Below are 15,971 nucleotides of genomic sequence, written 5' to 3'. Positions count from 1 at the left end.
CAGTGAGGACTTCTCTACCAGACAGCCTCAGCTGGGGATAAACATTACCCTGGGATGACAGGGACTGTACATCAGAGAATAGGGGAACAGCCTACCAAGCCCTGTAGTCCCTCATCTGCTCAGGATAAACCTGCCATGACATCTCATTTCCAGAACTGCCTCCATCTGTGAGACCACACAGGTACCACAGCAGCACTGAACACAGGCCACATTCCCTATGGACGTATTTCCAGTGACTGCTGAGTACAGGCACTACTGGACCCTACTCCTTCCTATCTCCTATGGTTAAATTTAGAAAAAAAAACAATTAGCACAGAGGGAAGGAGGGCTAATTAACAAACAGGAACAAACAATCAGTTCTACCAAACCATTTCTCCTCTTTAGTAATTATTAGCCAAGTAATTCATAAGAAGTATTAGTCCGGCCACAGTTTCTCTGTGCCTCCATCTCCCCACCCTTCCTCTTCTCCCAGTCAGGGATTTATTAAAATTAAACAGATTAGATGGAGCTCCTGATACAAAAAACTGTTCAGCGAAGCCTGCGGTGGGGAAGTGCAGAGCAAACACCAGAGACATTTGTCTCTAAATTGCTCTAAATACCTTCTGCAAATGAAATTCTAACCCAGCTGTGTTGAGAAAGAAAATGAGGACTAACTGGTCATTGTCAGCACAGAAGAAGATCAGGCAGTTATAATATTGCACGATATACTGGGGGCTAAGGATCTCTCAGCAACAATAGATTTTGTATCAGGTTACCCCGGGTAATCAGCACAGCTTTTAGGCTCAGCTTTCCCTTGCTTCATTGCTTCGATGATAGAGTAGAAATCCCCAAGCTTTTATGATTAATTACTCCCCGTAGGTCCACATATTTCAAGGAAAAACTCCTGGCGCACAGCGACCAACAGGCTCCAAATTTTAATGTCATCCTGATGGCAGGGCAGGGCAAGCAACATACCTGTGAGATTGGAATGTCCTCTTAACTGGCACTAGGACAAGCAGGGAGAGGATCACACTCAAAATTACGTGCCCATGAACTACTTGTCATGACATCACTGCCAGAACACAAGGCTGCCATTCCCTTCTAGGTCCTCTGCGATTCAAGATGAGCAAAGTGCAAATACTTGAACTCTCATGACTTCAGGTCTCAGGCATCTCAAAAAGCACTTCATCACTCCAAACAGAAAAATGCCTATTTCATAGGCTTCCCTACTTTTCAAAGCTCAAGATCTTTAGTTCTAGAATTTGATGTACTTCGAGGTACTTATGACTACAATGTACACGTGGGTCAATCCCCTCTGAAGCTTTGAATTTGTCTTTTCAGTATCATTCCAACACCTTACAGTGCTCCACAATGCATGTAACTAACTTCAAGTTTAAACTGTCGTTATTTATGTCTTGTGGTAAGCAATACGGTCACAGGACTGTAACAAAATATGGAGGGAACCTAGAATGCACTGCAAGTTGTGGAATAAAAACTTTAGAAATAAAATAGGAACAAAAGATAGTTCCACAATGAGTCAGAAAGTAAAATAAATTCTCTGTAGGCAATGACCAAAGTATGCTGCACCTCACTAAGATGATATAGGATTTGTCAGGATGTGTTCCATCCTTGCTATAGAAAAGGGCTAAACTCAGTCAGTAGTTTACCATTTCAGCCTGAAAGTCAGGTTGACCCCAAGCTTGACCTTAACCTGACCTTGTTGACTTTTACCAGGTTCTTTGCCTCTCTCTGGCTCTCTTTGGAAACATTTGACCTTTTCACCCAGAGACTGGCCATTCTAAAGCCAGTGTCAGTAAGGTTTGAACTGACCAGCTAGTCCATAACTCTGAACTGTCCTCGTTGCAAAAAAGATCTGATAACAGTTAACCTAGAAATTTCCCATGTGTCTTTTGTATTCTGCAATTCCACATCTGGTGCAAATATTGCACTAGTCAGTTGGGAAGAAAAGAGGCTGATATTTCTTACAAACCTCAGATCTTCTTTTGAGACAGACTAATTGCTTTGTCTGTAACATCTAATATTCCACAGCAATACATTTTGACTTTACACTAATTCAAGGTCCCTCTTTATCACTGAGATCACAACCTAAAGAGCTCATACCTTTCTTCTTCAGGAATGCTCTTCTGGTTGCAAGCGGACTTTGACGGACCCGTGGATTCTGTAAAAATTTCACTGCTGTCACAATCTGAGGAGGATTGGAGAAAAAGAAGAGAGAAAGATCCAAGTTAGGAATGGTCAAATCCCTATTTTCTATTAGGCACTGTGTACTGTAAGGTAAGACAACACACCCATCACACGGAGATGGTCTGGAGACAACAGCAATTTTCAGAAATGGTTCAACAAGCATCAGAGCTTGTGGTTTAACTCTAAACAGACAGCACAATTATGGTGTTTCAACACAGAATTTTCTTTTTTAATTACTTTGGGAGCAGCTCTATCTGTACAAAAAAAACTTCTCTTAGATTATTAGGTGTTTCTGTTACTTATATTGTGATCTTCTTACCTAAGTTGGCTCTCCTACAGTTAAAGCCAACCTTGAGTCAATGCATGTGATTGCTAACAGTTGGCTTATTGTAAGAATGCTTCCCTTCTATCTGACTTAAAGCTCCCTGCAGATTCTAAGAGATTAAGGCCTTTTCTGCCATCATTCTAATTTATTGAAAGCAATAAATAAACCTCAGCTTCTCATGACTAGAGAAGAAGTGACTTCACATGTTTTGGATCACATAACAACAATCAAAAAAGTCACTTTGAATGACACAAACGGGTAGGCAAGTAGTTAAATTTATATTCCACACCAGCAAAAGCCACAGATGACTTTTGCCTACAAACTGACTTCTACATCCTTCTTTAGGGTGACAGAGCACCTAAAACAGAGCACTTATAGAAGCAAAGGGTAAAGTCTGGGATAATACCCAATGGCATCATCAACAACAGCAGCACTAGATTTTTACATTTCCACTTAGTGCCAGTGAAAGGCAATTGATTTTTTTCTTCATACAGTAGTTCCATTTTTCACATACTTCCCTATATTGTTATACACATTATTACATGTTACTGCACCAGTGAATCCCTCCACTTTTATACAAAAACATCTGTTCTTATTGTGGCATCATGAGGAATAATGGGCTAACAGCACATCCACACGTGAACTAGTGGAAGAGATGACTTCCCTTCTCTAGAGCTATTCTAATATGATAATAATATAATAGACCCATGTTATTCAGGTCTTTAAGAGTTTAGCTTAAAATACAGTTTCTGGAATTCAGTTCCAAAAAGGTTTTCCAAAACTTTGACAGCAGAAGAAGAAGTGAAAATACAGCATCGCTCCTGAAATCACTAAGTTTCACTTTGTGTTTGAATCAAACGCTTCGAATATGCATTTCTGGTCAGAGAGCAAAGTTCTGATGGGTTTAATGGCACTTTCAATGTACTCCTCAGTGCATTCCATCAATGTTTTTTTCTTTTAAATTGCATCTCTTATTTCTTTAAATACATTAATCAGGCTAGTGTAGGCAAAACGGATCCATTGGACAATGCAATAAACATGAATTATCATCTATCCAACATGCATAATGGCTTAAAAATACATAATAGCAGGTGTAGTTTAAATGATTAGTTATTACACCTGTGGTGGGTCTGATTCAATTGGGGAAAATCATCTTTAATAGGTTAAAAGGTTTAGATCACCAGGCTTCCCTTAAAGTGGCTGTAGAGAGGGTATGATGGAGTACGCTGTCATTACTAATTCATTTAAGAAAAACATGGGGGATACAGCAAAGAACAGCATAAACGAGCGAATCCAATTTAAACATCAGGTAAAGCAGAAAACACCTTTTAAAAAAGCATGATAAATGAATTTGGAAGAGAGATGAAATTGACATATTTATTTTAACGGGAATTTGACAAAGTCCCAGCACACTTCGAAGTTGGGAGAATGAAATGAATGGGGTATTTTTAATTCTTTTCATTTTCTTGTTTTCCTGCATTTTTTCCTTAAGTTACATTCAGTAATTTTGAACCACAAAACAGCAGAGCAAAACACCCCACATAAAGTACACTTTGGCTTCATTTATGTGCACTTGATCTGTCTCCAGCTGAAATGCAGGTGACAGGCAAATCGCAGATTTAAACTGTGCTGATACTGCTGTGCCAGATGCAGAAATATAAAGCCCCCAAACGAATAACCCTCTGATAATATGCTGAATAAGAAAGATGCCCAAATGAGCAGACCGACAGACACGTGAACATATCAAAGCCACTCTCCTTCTAACAATAATTACTTGTTTGTGTCTTCAGATACTCCTTAACACTCCCTCCCACATTTAGTGAGATAGACACAAACAGCCTGCAGACTTGCAGTTCTGCAAGCTCTTATATTTAATTATCAATTTTTAAGTATTACAAAACCTGTGAGAAATAAACAGTATTTTTCATTGTGCTATTTCAATCACAACCATGTGAACATTTCATTGATTCTAGCCCTTTATTAAAGCTTATTTTTGCCTCATAAAAATGTAAACATTACAGTAGTAAATTTCAGTCCAAAATAAACTTCTATTTTATCTCTCCCCTGCATTACTTCCTCCATTATTCACAGCCTTTTAAATCTTAAAACAAAATGAAATTACAAGCAACAACAAACTCCATAAAAAGAATCCCGGACATGTATTCCTCCCTCCAGTAATCCCATGTTTCTCCTACTGTGTTTGCATTTACCTCTGAACATTCGTTCCTATAGGCTGAGCCAAAATGTCTTCATTTTTATAATTAATCTTGTATACACAAGCAACTTACGAATTTTGGCCATGTCAAAATGCCAATATTTTCAAGAAGCATACACAAGAATTTCCCTACCTTCTATGGATCATTTTCTTTGCACAAACAAGAGCAACTGCATTCCATAATTTAAACAACAGAAAAAGGAGGAGGAAGATGAGAAGACTTGCAGTCCTGTGTACAGCCAAAAAAATCATGTGGCAAATAGCACTCTGACTCAGCTGCTAACATTGTTCCATACTATTTCTGTAGCATTTGTAACACTTCTCTGAATTTTTATGGCATTAGGACACTGCCAAATAATGAGCATTGTATCACTCTGTTGATTCTTAGGTTGCCAGCATACACTGTGGAGCACACTCGATTTCTCTAATGGACCAGGTACATACTTGTATTAAAGAAAGAGAGTGTATTTGGCTTTTAAAAGCCAGTCATAAACTTGCTTTCCCACCACCACCTCTCCTGCGGTGACAGGATCCACAAAGACATCTTTCTGACTGGGTGGAAATGGGTGGACTCCTGCAGCAGGTCTTGTCCTACAGTTTGATTTTCCAATTAAAAGATCAATGTCACTATTCATAGATTATATTTGCAACTGGACAAATGACATAAATTCAGGCCAAATATTCTGCCTTCAATGTCAAAGATATAAAATAAAGACGAGAACGTTATTGCAGATGCTATAGGAGAGCAGAGCGCTGGCAAAATTCTCGGCCCAAGTACAGCACTTGGACATTAACTTAGCAGCCAAGGTCCTTTATTCCTAATTTCCCTCCCTTTTGTGTTAATGGGGAAGATAAAGACAGCCTTATTTCTTATTGTGCTAAAAGCTGCAGGGTTTCCAGTAAAGCAATCTAAGCTACTTTATCAGTTGCTTGCATTAAAAAAATAAACCATGAAATTTAAGATACTGTGGCAAATGCCTATTTTCTATCAGCTCAAAAAAAAATAAATTTGGATGTAAAAAAATGTAAAAGATCTTCACCAATAAAAGTTACATAGAATTTGGTAAGAAAGTTCCATGTGGAAAACAGATTCAAAAGCCACCGGGAGAATAGCCTCTAAGAGCTCTAATAGATTTCCTAATACTGGGAACCCTCTGTAGGTTATTACTAAACAGCATTTGTTGATAGACTGAGACTTTGAGATGACCTGTGATGTAAAGGTTGGGTCTGAATTATATGTTTCAAGGGATGGTATTTTGTCTTTCTGAGTGGATCTGTATCTGTTTAAAAGCAACACTTCTTTTCATTAAGCAGAGGCGGCCCAGGCCATGAACTATGCACAGACAGTTTACATTACATGTGCGGAAGCAATCAACACTGGCAATATACATGACGTATGTAAAAGAAGTTGGAATTAATTTTTTTCCAGTGTATTAAAAAATAATAATATGGCAGTATCAACAAACACTCAACCTATTTCAGCCAGAGCAGAAGGCCACAGCTATAGGGCAAATGGAACTGATCAATATATTAGCCTACAGCAACACCCCCTCAGTGTACGGCTGTATGTTTGCAAGGCTCGGAAGATTAAATTGTCTGTGAAAGGTTTCTGCACTCCTACTCTAAAGGAGATACCCAGAATCCTGTTAACAAGCATCAGGCTGAAGCCAACTTACGTTTTAACAAGGGCTGACTTAAAAGCCTGGCACAACAGCGAACAAGAAAACCCCTCGCAACAGAAATGCTGTGTTTTAGTAAGAAATCAGCGCCCTGCCAGGACTAACTTGACAAATACGGTTATCGGTGGCACACGGAAATAGTTGCAAAGCAGCTGTTAATCAGGGAAACACATCATAGAACGCTGATGCCAGCACTCGGGGAAAATGCAAGGGGCTAATTAGGAAGCCGTATATCTCGCTAAGGAGGCACCGCTCCCGCCCGGACTCCCAGCGCGGGGACCCGCGTGGGGCTTCCAGCCTTCCCCACACAGCACCTGCCTTTCCTGCAGGAATTCACTGCGGGTCACGCAGGGAGGAGCAACGCTCTAAAGCTCCTGTGGTTTCACTCAGATTTAAATGAAAACATACAGAACCCCAGGAATTATTATTTCGGTTAAGAGATAACCTAGAAACCTACAAAGTTTGGCAGATCTCAAAGTTGGATGAAGAAAAGTTTAAAAATGCTGCAACAACAGTGGTAAAGCCCTCATGTAAAACGGTGAGGGGAAATAAAATACAATTGAAAGCAAGATTCACGGGAGGCAGAAAAGCAAGATTCATGGGAACAAAGGCGAGGAAGAAACACACTTTGAGCCATATCTGAGATGAAGAACCTGGAAGTAAGAGAATACAGAATAGCAGCCGGAAAGTGGGGGGGGGACGAAACAAAATAGCAAACACACACCAAAAACAAGGACATAAAAAATAAAATCTATTAAAAAAAAAAAATACAAGACGAAAAAGGGGAAACCCTAGGTGCTTGGCACTTAGCCTGTGAGTGACAGCTAACTCAGAGGCACCCACATGAAGGGTGAGGAAGCTGGGGCCGGCCGTGTCCCTGTCATGGACCCCGCTCAGCCCGGAGAAAACGAGGTTCAGGGGGACCTTTTTGCTCGCTATAACTCTCAGTCAGGAGGTTGTAGTCAGGGGGGATTTTGGCCGTTCTCCCAGAAAACAAGCGACAGGACAAGAGGAGACAGTCTTAAACTGCACCTGGGGTGGTTCAAGCTGGACCCCCGGAAGAATTTGTTCAAAGGGTGATCGGACATTGCAAGGGGTTGCCCAGGGAGGCGGCGGAGTCACCGTGCCTGAAGGCGTTCAGGGAAAGGCCGGACGCGGCACTCGGTGCTCTGGTGTGGCTGCCAGGGCAGTGCTGGGTCACAGGCTGCGCTCCATGGTCCCGGAGGTCTTTCCAAGCCGACCCTGCGAGGGCGAGGCCCCGGAGCTCCCTCCCGGCTCCCGGGGCTCCCTCCCGGCCCCCGGGGCTCCCTCCCGGCCCCCGGGGCTCCCTCACGGCGGACCCCGCGCGCCCCCTGGCGGCGCAGCCGCGGCCCCGCTGCCGCCGTCAGAGCCCCAAATTAAGTGTTTTCACTCAGTGGAAATGAAATGTTTTGCAAGATGAAACAGAAAGAAAATTGAGGTTTTAGGTAATTACTAGTTGGCATTTACATATCACAGGCTGGTTCAACACCTATTCATTTTCCTCTTTTATTTTCAATTTTTTAAAATTGCTCATTAAAACGAACACATGACAGGGACGGGGGGAAAAATTGCTCTTCCTCTTTTTCCTGAGGACTACAAAATCCAGATCTACTTTAAATACATTTATCTATAATTATCACATACAAAAAAGCCTTACTTAATTTACATGAATAGGGTGACCAGAAAAAAATTTTAAAAAACGATGAAAGCCAGCAAAAGCGCCGTGTGAGCTGTCAGTGTGTTGTGCCTGCGGAGCGCCGGGGCCAGGCTGGAGCGATGGAGCAGCTGAGATCCCCGGTGTTCTGCCACCCCGCTCCCATCCATCGCACCCTGCAGCTCAGCTGGCACACCGCGCTCTCTCGGCTGCCTTCCTCCCCTTCAACACTTTCCCCCATCTCTTCTGCTGTTCCCACTACAAAGCAGCGACTCCACGCAGTCCCTGCTTTCAACTTCTTTGTTCCAGGAGCTACTCCACACTTCCTCCAGCTGCTCCTGAAGGCGTGACCTTTCCACCTCCTCCATTCACACAGAATAAGCCTTTCCTCACATAACCCCTCCACTTCCAGGGATCCTGCTCTGCAGCTCCAATCACACTCTCAGCTCGCTGTGTTCTCCAGCCACATTCCCTTTGTTCAATTAAATACATCTATCCCATGCAAAGCCCTTAATTTTCCTGCACCCTTCAGCTTTTTTAAATTTTAACCTTGTGAAGGTCTCGTTTAACCCCACAATGCATTTTAGAATACAATTTGTATAAAAAATGCTATATAAAATAAAGTTTTATTGTATCATATGTTAAGGACATAAAACATCCCAGATAGAAGTGTACAGAAGCTGACATGATAGACTAATATATTTTAAGGTCTATTGTGTAAATATGTATTTAGGGAATTCTAAAGCATGGTATTATTGACCCAAGTCTCTCTTAAAACACATTGATATATGGAGTAAAAACCCTTATGAAAAGTAGCAACATCATCTGTGTAGTAGTCACTTTTCAAAGTGAATTATCTATCATCTTCAGTTTTTTATAATTTGATTGAGAACACAGTGGGCATCTTGACAAAATTCCTGTCTTTTTAAGAGGAATAATATTCAAGTTGAACTTACATGCATAAATCTAAAAAGAACCAGAAACTTTTACACGTACATTAAAAGAAACGTACAATAACCATTTTTATTTGCAGAGAAAATGTGCTAGATATGTATTTTTTTTTATTTCAGAAATACACCTCCAAATGAGACTTCATAACATCAGGGTTAACACAATAAAAACTGTTACATGGAAGTGATAAATGCTGGAAAAATACAAGAAATATGAGCAGAAGAGCAAACTAAATGTATTAAACTGATAATGCAGCCATAATAAATCTAACCAGTGAGCACCACGAACCTTTTTTCTAGAGTTCAAACATTTTAACTTTTTATCGAAATCATCTCACTTTTGGAGAGAAAATAAACTTTAAAAATCCCCTTTTTGTACTTCTGCCTAAGCAGAAGTGGCAAGCTCCCTGTAATCCCCAGTACCACCAAAGAAGGAATTGCAGCGAGATGAGCAGGGTGGGGGTGTGGGGGGATATCGCCTGCAATCCAACTGGCAGCGAATTATTTGAAGTTCTGTTTACACGAGAGCGGCAGTAAGGGCAGTGCTGAGCCCCGGGATCCCCGGGGATGAGCCAGGGACTAACTGCAGAGCTGTGTCTCCCGTCGCGGGAGAGCCACGCCAAGGTCACCAATCCCATTCCACAGGACCCAAGAGAGATGCCTGACACAAGGTCAAAGCTTAGGAAAGAGATCAGCTGTTTATAACTTTCCATGACAGCACCCAATTGCCACAACTTGCTTCTCTCTTCTTACAGGACGAAACCTAGGGTTCACTGGGGCTGTGCTGTAAAATGAATGCTGTTGGAGCTCAGTCACTCCAAAGGAATGTAGCAACCTGGTGTCCAAGATGCTCACTGCAGCAGAACTAGGACCAGTCCCTGGCTCCACAGCTGAAAAAAATGCGTGATCCAGGTTCCAGGGGAGCAGATGACACCACCTGCAACTCTCACCTTCCTCATTCCTCTATCCCTGTTGCCATTACTGCAGAGCTCAAATACAGCAACTTTCAAAAGAAATCCCTTCTAGCCTGTTCCCTTCGCATGTGCAGAATGTGAAAACCAATGAAGCTGTAATTTATTACATTTTCATTCTTTTAACTGCAGGGCAGACAAGGACTGCAGGATGTTCATTCACATGTCAGGGAGCTGGAGGATGATGTGAGGATAGAAGTCTGTGTCGCACCTGACGATTGTGCCCGAGTATTTGAAATCACTATTGAATGGGAGACTCCAGAAGGCTGAATCAAGCAGAGATGCTGCAGAACAGGAGCACTGTTCACACTTAGATCCTTCTAACTCCACAGTCAAGGGACTGAACAAAATCAGTTTAGATTTAGTTTGAGAGGATCAAAAGTAGAACCCATTTGCAGAAAAAGCTATAAAGATGTTTTAGACTGAAAAGACTCAAATGACAAGAAAAAACAGCAAGTTACTATTCCTTGAACCTCCTATTTCAAGAACCCCATTTCACAGAATTTTTAAATCATAGGAAATGTAGACTAGAGAATGAATGTTCCCCTTTCAGCAATAAAGCCCCAAACAATTAGGGCTGAAGTGAGAGGGCTGTGATGACCTTAGGACAAGGAAGATCTGAATGACAGAATAAATACAGCAGATACTGGAGGAAACTACCTGGATCACCAGAATCTAACAAAAGGAAAGTTTCATGCTGAAAACATTAAGGAAGCTGGAAATCGTGACAGGTGCACAATAAATCATGCAAACCACAGCAGTTGGGAAGAAACAGCAAAAGGAGACAGACTTAAAACACTGGCAGACCTTTTTGCAAATTTATTTTTTTACTTCGAGCTCTTTGGGACAAGAATGGTCGTTTTCCTCTGCATCTGCACAGTGCCTGGTGCTGGTTTGCAACTCCTCGACATTTATTACAACACAAATAATAATAAAGACTGAGCAGACCATGCACTTTGTTCCTGCTGTTAATTGCCCCATTAAGGGAAAAACTAAGTAAGGGGCAAGAAGCCTGATTGGCCAGAGCTGCCCCGTCTGCGGGGACTGCCAGTGGAATAATTTTATAGATTCAAAAGCAGCTGCGTCCCTTGTCTTTGTCCAGTTCTCAGCAGAACAGAGCTCACAACACACAATTCCTCCTGCAAATCCAGCAACTTGCCTGACCAGCCTCAAAAGCAACTGAGCTTCCTTGTCGATTCTTAGGTTGCTTCCTCTGTAACAGGGGTGAAACGCAGTAAAATGGCAAACATGAGGAGCATTTCCACGGTAGCTGTCCAGACCATAAATATTCTGCAAACAATGGGCCCACCTCATTTTCCCCTGGGGTCAATCTAGCATTGTTCACGGATGTTACATTCACTGCTTAAAGAAACAAAGCATCTAAGTGTCAGGACAAACCCAGGATGCTGCTCAACCTCTACAGCACTGTGTGCACCAAAAAACCGTGTGTGCCAAAAAAGCCAGCATACTGATCACCTACTCTTGTTTCTCACAGCACCTGAGTAAGATCCCACCATCCTAAACTGAGTTAAAACATTCAAGAGAATTAGTTCTACGGAGAATTAAACTGACGCCTGTGTGCTTGTCCCAAATTCCCGCACAGAAATTTGGGTGCAAAGCAGGAAGGCCTGAAATATCAGAGATGGTTCAAAACAGCACTTCTACTGGGTTTTATTTTTCTTAAACCTTGGCACAGCCAGCACATGTCAGGGACTATTATAATTATGCTCTTTATGTGCTGAAAAATTAATAAACAATTACTCACTTCAGGAAAAAAAAAAAAAAAAAAAAAGAAAGCAGCCATTTCCTTGACAAATGCTGCAGAAAGCATCAAGAATCTCTCTGAAATCTGGGTCCACAGCAGGGAATTAACACCAAGGCAAGAATGGCCACTGCTGCTACAGACTGGAACAAGTGGAAACCCGAGGCTGTAATGCAGTTTTGTCAGGAGTATGCACCTGATCCAAAGGCACTACAAAGCATTTTTATATCTTTGTAACAGAAAAAAAAGGTACATTTAGTCTTTAATGCTGCTTTGGCTCAAGTACAGGCTGGTCAATCAATTTCTATCAAGCCACAAAATCCAAAATTTGGTGTTTGAAATGAACTAGCTTCAATCCCTTCAGGGCCAAAAAGGGCTTCTGCACTGCCTTTGCGGCTGGAAAATCTCTGTGGTAGGAAGTCAAGCCCACCTTCCCAGGAAACCATGAGAAAGATAAAAAGCACACACTTTCCTGAACAAATGAATGAGACAGCAAACATCTGGGACCCTGAAAAATTCTCATGTAATTTATTTACAGTCTAAATTTCGACTAAAATCTGCTATTCAGTAAGTTCTTCCCTAAAATACTGGCAAGTACTATATTAACTTCCTTGAGAATCCATAGGGAGCTCTGGCACACTTGCCTTGAAAGGCTTCCAATATTCTTTAAAAAATTAAGCTAAATAAATCCCACTATCCCTTTCTAAGCAGACCCACACTACACAGTCCTGTCCCCACCTTAAATCAATGGTAACCCAATTCTAATGCCTTACAGCTCTGTCTGAGAACTAGTGGAGAGATCAACGCTTTTTATCTTAAGGGTTATGGATCACTCCCTGGGTGACTAACACACCCAGCAGCCCATTAGAACCACCACAAAGGGCAGCTGCTCCTCCTCCCACCCCTCTGACTTGAGAAAGCAGCATATAAAACTTCACCCCTTCACGTTGCAGTTCTTTGCCTGCCTTGTTTCATACTCTAAACACACCAAGATTTATTAACCTTTACAGTAAAAACAAATAAAATGATGATGAAGTAAAAACACAGTGATGTAAGGGCTGCAGCTAGCACCATTTATCTGTGGAAATCCAATTAGTGCTCAAGTGGCAGAGATACCTGGAAAAGTGCTCACAATCGAATCAAAAAAAGATACAAAAACATTAACCTGATGGCTAAAAACTCCACATTTAAACATTTAAAGTAATAAGGGTGCTTTTATTGAGTATTTTCTATATTTCATTAGGTCCCAAATTGACGAGGAACCCCAGAGATGCATTTCCTGGGCTTTTGGATCCTTAGACCAAATGCTTGACTTTGTTCTGGGTGTTGTGAAACACAAAAAGAAAGTGTTTCTTGCTAGAATAGCAAACTTCTTTCTGCAGTAGAAACTACAGCAACAACTGCACATCCAGGAAATGCTGGAAAGCCTACGAGGATATTCTTTGATGTGAGACATTCATTCTGCACTCAGCATGATGTGAGCAGAAATGTTGTTGTTGTTTGAATTATTTCTGCCCGTAAGAATATCTGGATTTACCTGTACAGTTGTGCTTTACCAGAAACTCTTCCCTCAAAGGCATCGCCCGTGTCCCTGGGCTGGGAAAGGGAGCACACTGATGAGATGGTTGCTGGAAAGACAAGTACCCACTGCACACCTTGACAGGCTCAGAAAAGGAGATGGGAATGGAATAAATAGATTAGTCAAGCCCCCAGCAGCAGGGCCCTCAGATTAGGTCTGATTACAAGACTTACATAAAAAGCACACAGCACAACGTCCCTGCTGTGCCCTCTGAATACTGTGACTCTGCTGCTTTCTGCCAGCATTAAATTCACTTACATTTATTAAAAGAGAATCAGGAGAGAGTCACTGTCAATGAACAGAAGAGCAAACTTCTGAGTAACAAGCTCTCTAAAAGCACAGAACAGGAGACAATAATATTTTGCAATTTTGGGAACATCTAATAGAACCTTCCCCACAGGTTTGCTTATGGCAGAACGTCGCACTTGCCCCCAGTACCCATTTCTGTGTGCTGCTCTCAGGATGTACACAGGAGCAGAATATACACATCCAGAATAAACTGCATTAAATGCAAAATAAAATGCACTAAAATTCCATTCCAAGGTGAATTCACTGAATTAAAAGAAGCGAACTTCCTTGAATTATACAGAAAAATAGGTTTTATTTTGTACTTTTCCATCTGTTTTTAAAATTCCAAAGTCTCTAGCACCTTTGCAGGGACGTTTCACGATCACTGTCAGGATTTTTATTTAATGCTAATCCTTAACTTCCTTTCTTTGCAATATGAATCCACTGCTCAGAAATAAATGTAAGAGTCAAGAATATCACATAACTTGGTCTGTACTGGGTACCAGAAAAATAGTTATTTCCTGACTTTACTGTTTCCCTGGGATGCCACTCCAACTCAAATATTCTGAACAGTCTGGCCATATTTGTGGTATTCTCTTTCTGCAGAGAATATTAATGAATTAGTTTTCACATGCCACAGAGTGCAATTTGTCTTTAGGGAGAAATTTCTACATCTCTTTAACTTTTGTGCTTGGTATGTAGCAAATTACAAAGAGGAATATGATACCCAGAATTTGAATGCTGAAATACAAAATGTTTAACATAAAAAAATTGAAGAAAAAAATCATAACAAACAAACAGACCCAACACAGACCAAACATTGAGACTGTTCCCCTCCTCTCCATCCCCTGTAACCAACAGGGATGAGAACAGGGTGAAAATCAGTGCTGAGACACCTCCTGCTCTTGTCTGGAGTATGAAGAGTCCTGGTTTATTATTCTGCATTTGCATGTGGCAGCAAATGTGTAAATGTTTTAATAATAGAAAAATCCCAATAGAGTGGAGGAGGAAGATATGAAAAGAAAGAAATACAAGGACATTTACTTTCTTGAGAGTGAGACAGAAAGGAAAAGAGAGAAGGAAGATGATACGATAAGGGACAAGGCAAGCTTTTCTGGGGTGTATCTGGAAAAAGCTAAAAGAGAAATCATTAGAAAGCCCATAGTGCATCTAGAGTGATACAGTGCGGATCAATTCATTTAACACTGCCCTGTACATTTACAGAAAAGTACTTTTGATATAATAAAGGCTCATAAACACACAGAAATTGGGTTAGACCTATTTCAAATTCCTGCCAAACAATGGTTCAGAAAAATGAAGCTCTATTTTAATTAGCTCGACTCAAGAGTGATTTGATAACAGCAGATGCTGTCTGGATGCTTTCAGCTTGATGGGCTCCACATACATGAACTTAAGAGTGGCTTTGATGCAATTAGGTATCTCTCTCTCCTTTAACATGTGTTAAGCTGAACCAATGGCTTGTGTCTATTTAACATCTTGAACCAGAGGGATATTGACACTCCTCGTCATTCTCCTCCAAAAGAGAGGAGCTAAAGTGAAGCAGCTTATTTGGGGCTTACCCACAGTTCCAGCAACTTGAGGAGAGAGAGGAAAGGGCACCACTTCACTCCTCACAATGTAATATTAAGATCCTAACATTAGGTCTGTTTCTACCACAAACCACATTTCCTGGCACATCGTATTTACAGGCTTGGTTAGTCAAAAAGCCTGCCCTGTCAATTGCTGCTTCAGTCCATATCACTTTCTGTAAAAACAATAGTGATTCAATAACAACTCCACACATCCCTGGCAAGTCCTATATTCCCAAAAGCCACTCCACAGACACACTGCAGCAGTAGGGAGCCTTCCATGCAGTCATGGTACTGCTCTCCCACCTTTTGTCCACCACTTCCTTTCAGAGACAACTTCCATTCCTGGAAATATTTGTGCATTGATATCTTAGAGGCCCCTTTGCCTTACTGAAGGGATGTACCCAGAAAGCACAGGCATTTGCTAAAGGACACATGCAACATAGGAGCTGCTTTAATGCATCAGGGACAAGGCTAATAGGAGGTCTTGATTTGTTAATTATCTGTCAGTTTGTCACAGCTGGGCTGCAAGGAGTGGGTGAGGGGGAATCTTTCTGCTTGGTTCTTTCTCTAAATGCTGAATTAGGCTGTCAAAACCTTCATCCCACCACAAGATGCTGTGAAAAGAAGAGCCAGACTATCCTTTTCTTCCTCCTTTTCCCAGCAGGATACGCTGCTTTGGATGTCCTACCCTCCCACCATGACTGCAGAAATGTATACTGCATATAGAAAATGACCTTCACACCATCACACC

At 41.4% G+C, this 15,971-nt stretch overlaps 1 protein-coding gene across 2 annotated transcripts in view; it reads right to left on the bottom strand.

Moving 5' to 3' along the window:
* The window catches only part of PEX14 (peroxisomal biogenesis factor 14), a 67,160-nt gene that overhangs the window by 32,989 nt on the left and 18,200 nt on the right, over positions 1-15,971 (bottom strand). For both annotated transcript variants that reach the window (XM_015648352.2, XM_033519348.1), the window contains one exon: positions 2,101-2,185. In XM_015648352.2, the coding sequence (XP_015503838.1) occupies positions 2,101-2,185 (85 nt within the window). The remainder of the gene's footprint in view (positions 1-2,100; positions 2,186-15,971) is intronic.

Source organism: Parus major, chromosome 21 (assembly GCF_001522545.3).
Source record: "Parus major isolate Abel chromosome 21, Parus_major1.1, whole genome shotgun sequence".
NCBI lineage: Eukaryota > Metazoa > Chordata > Aves > Passeriformes > Paridae > Parus > Parus major.
The sequence above is the reverse complement of the archived record's forward strand: the minus strand, read 5'-3'. Positions and strand labels throughout refer to the sequence as shown.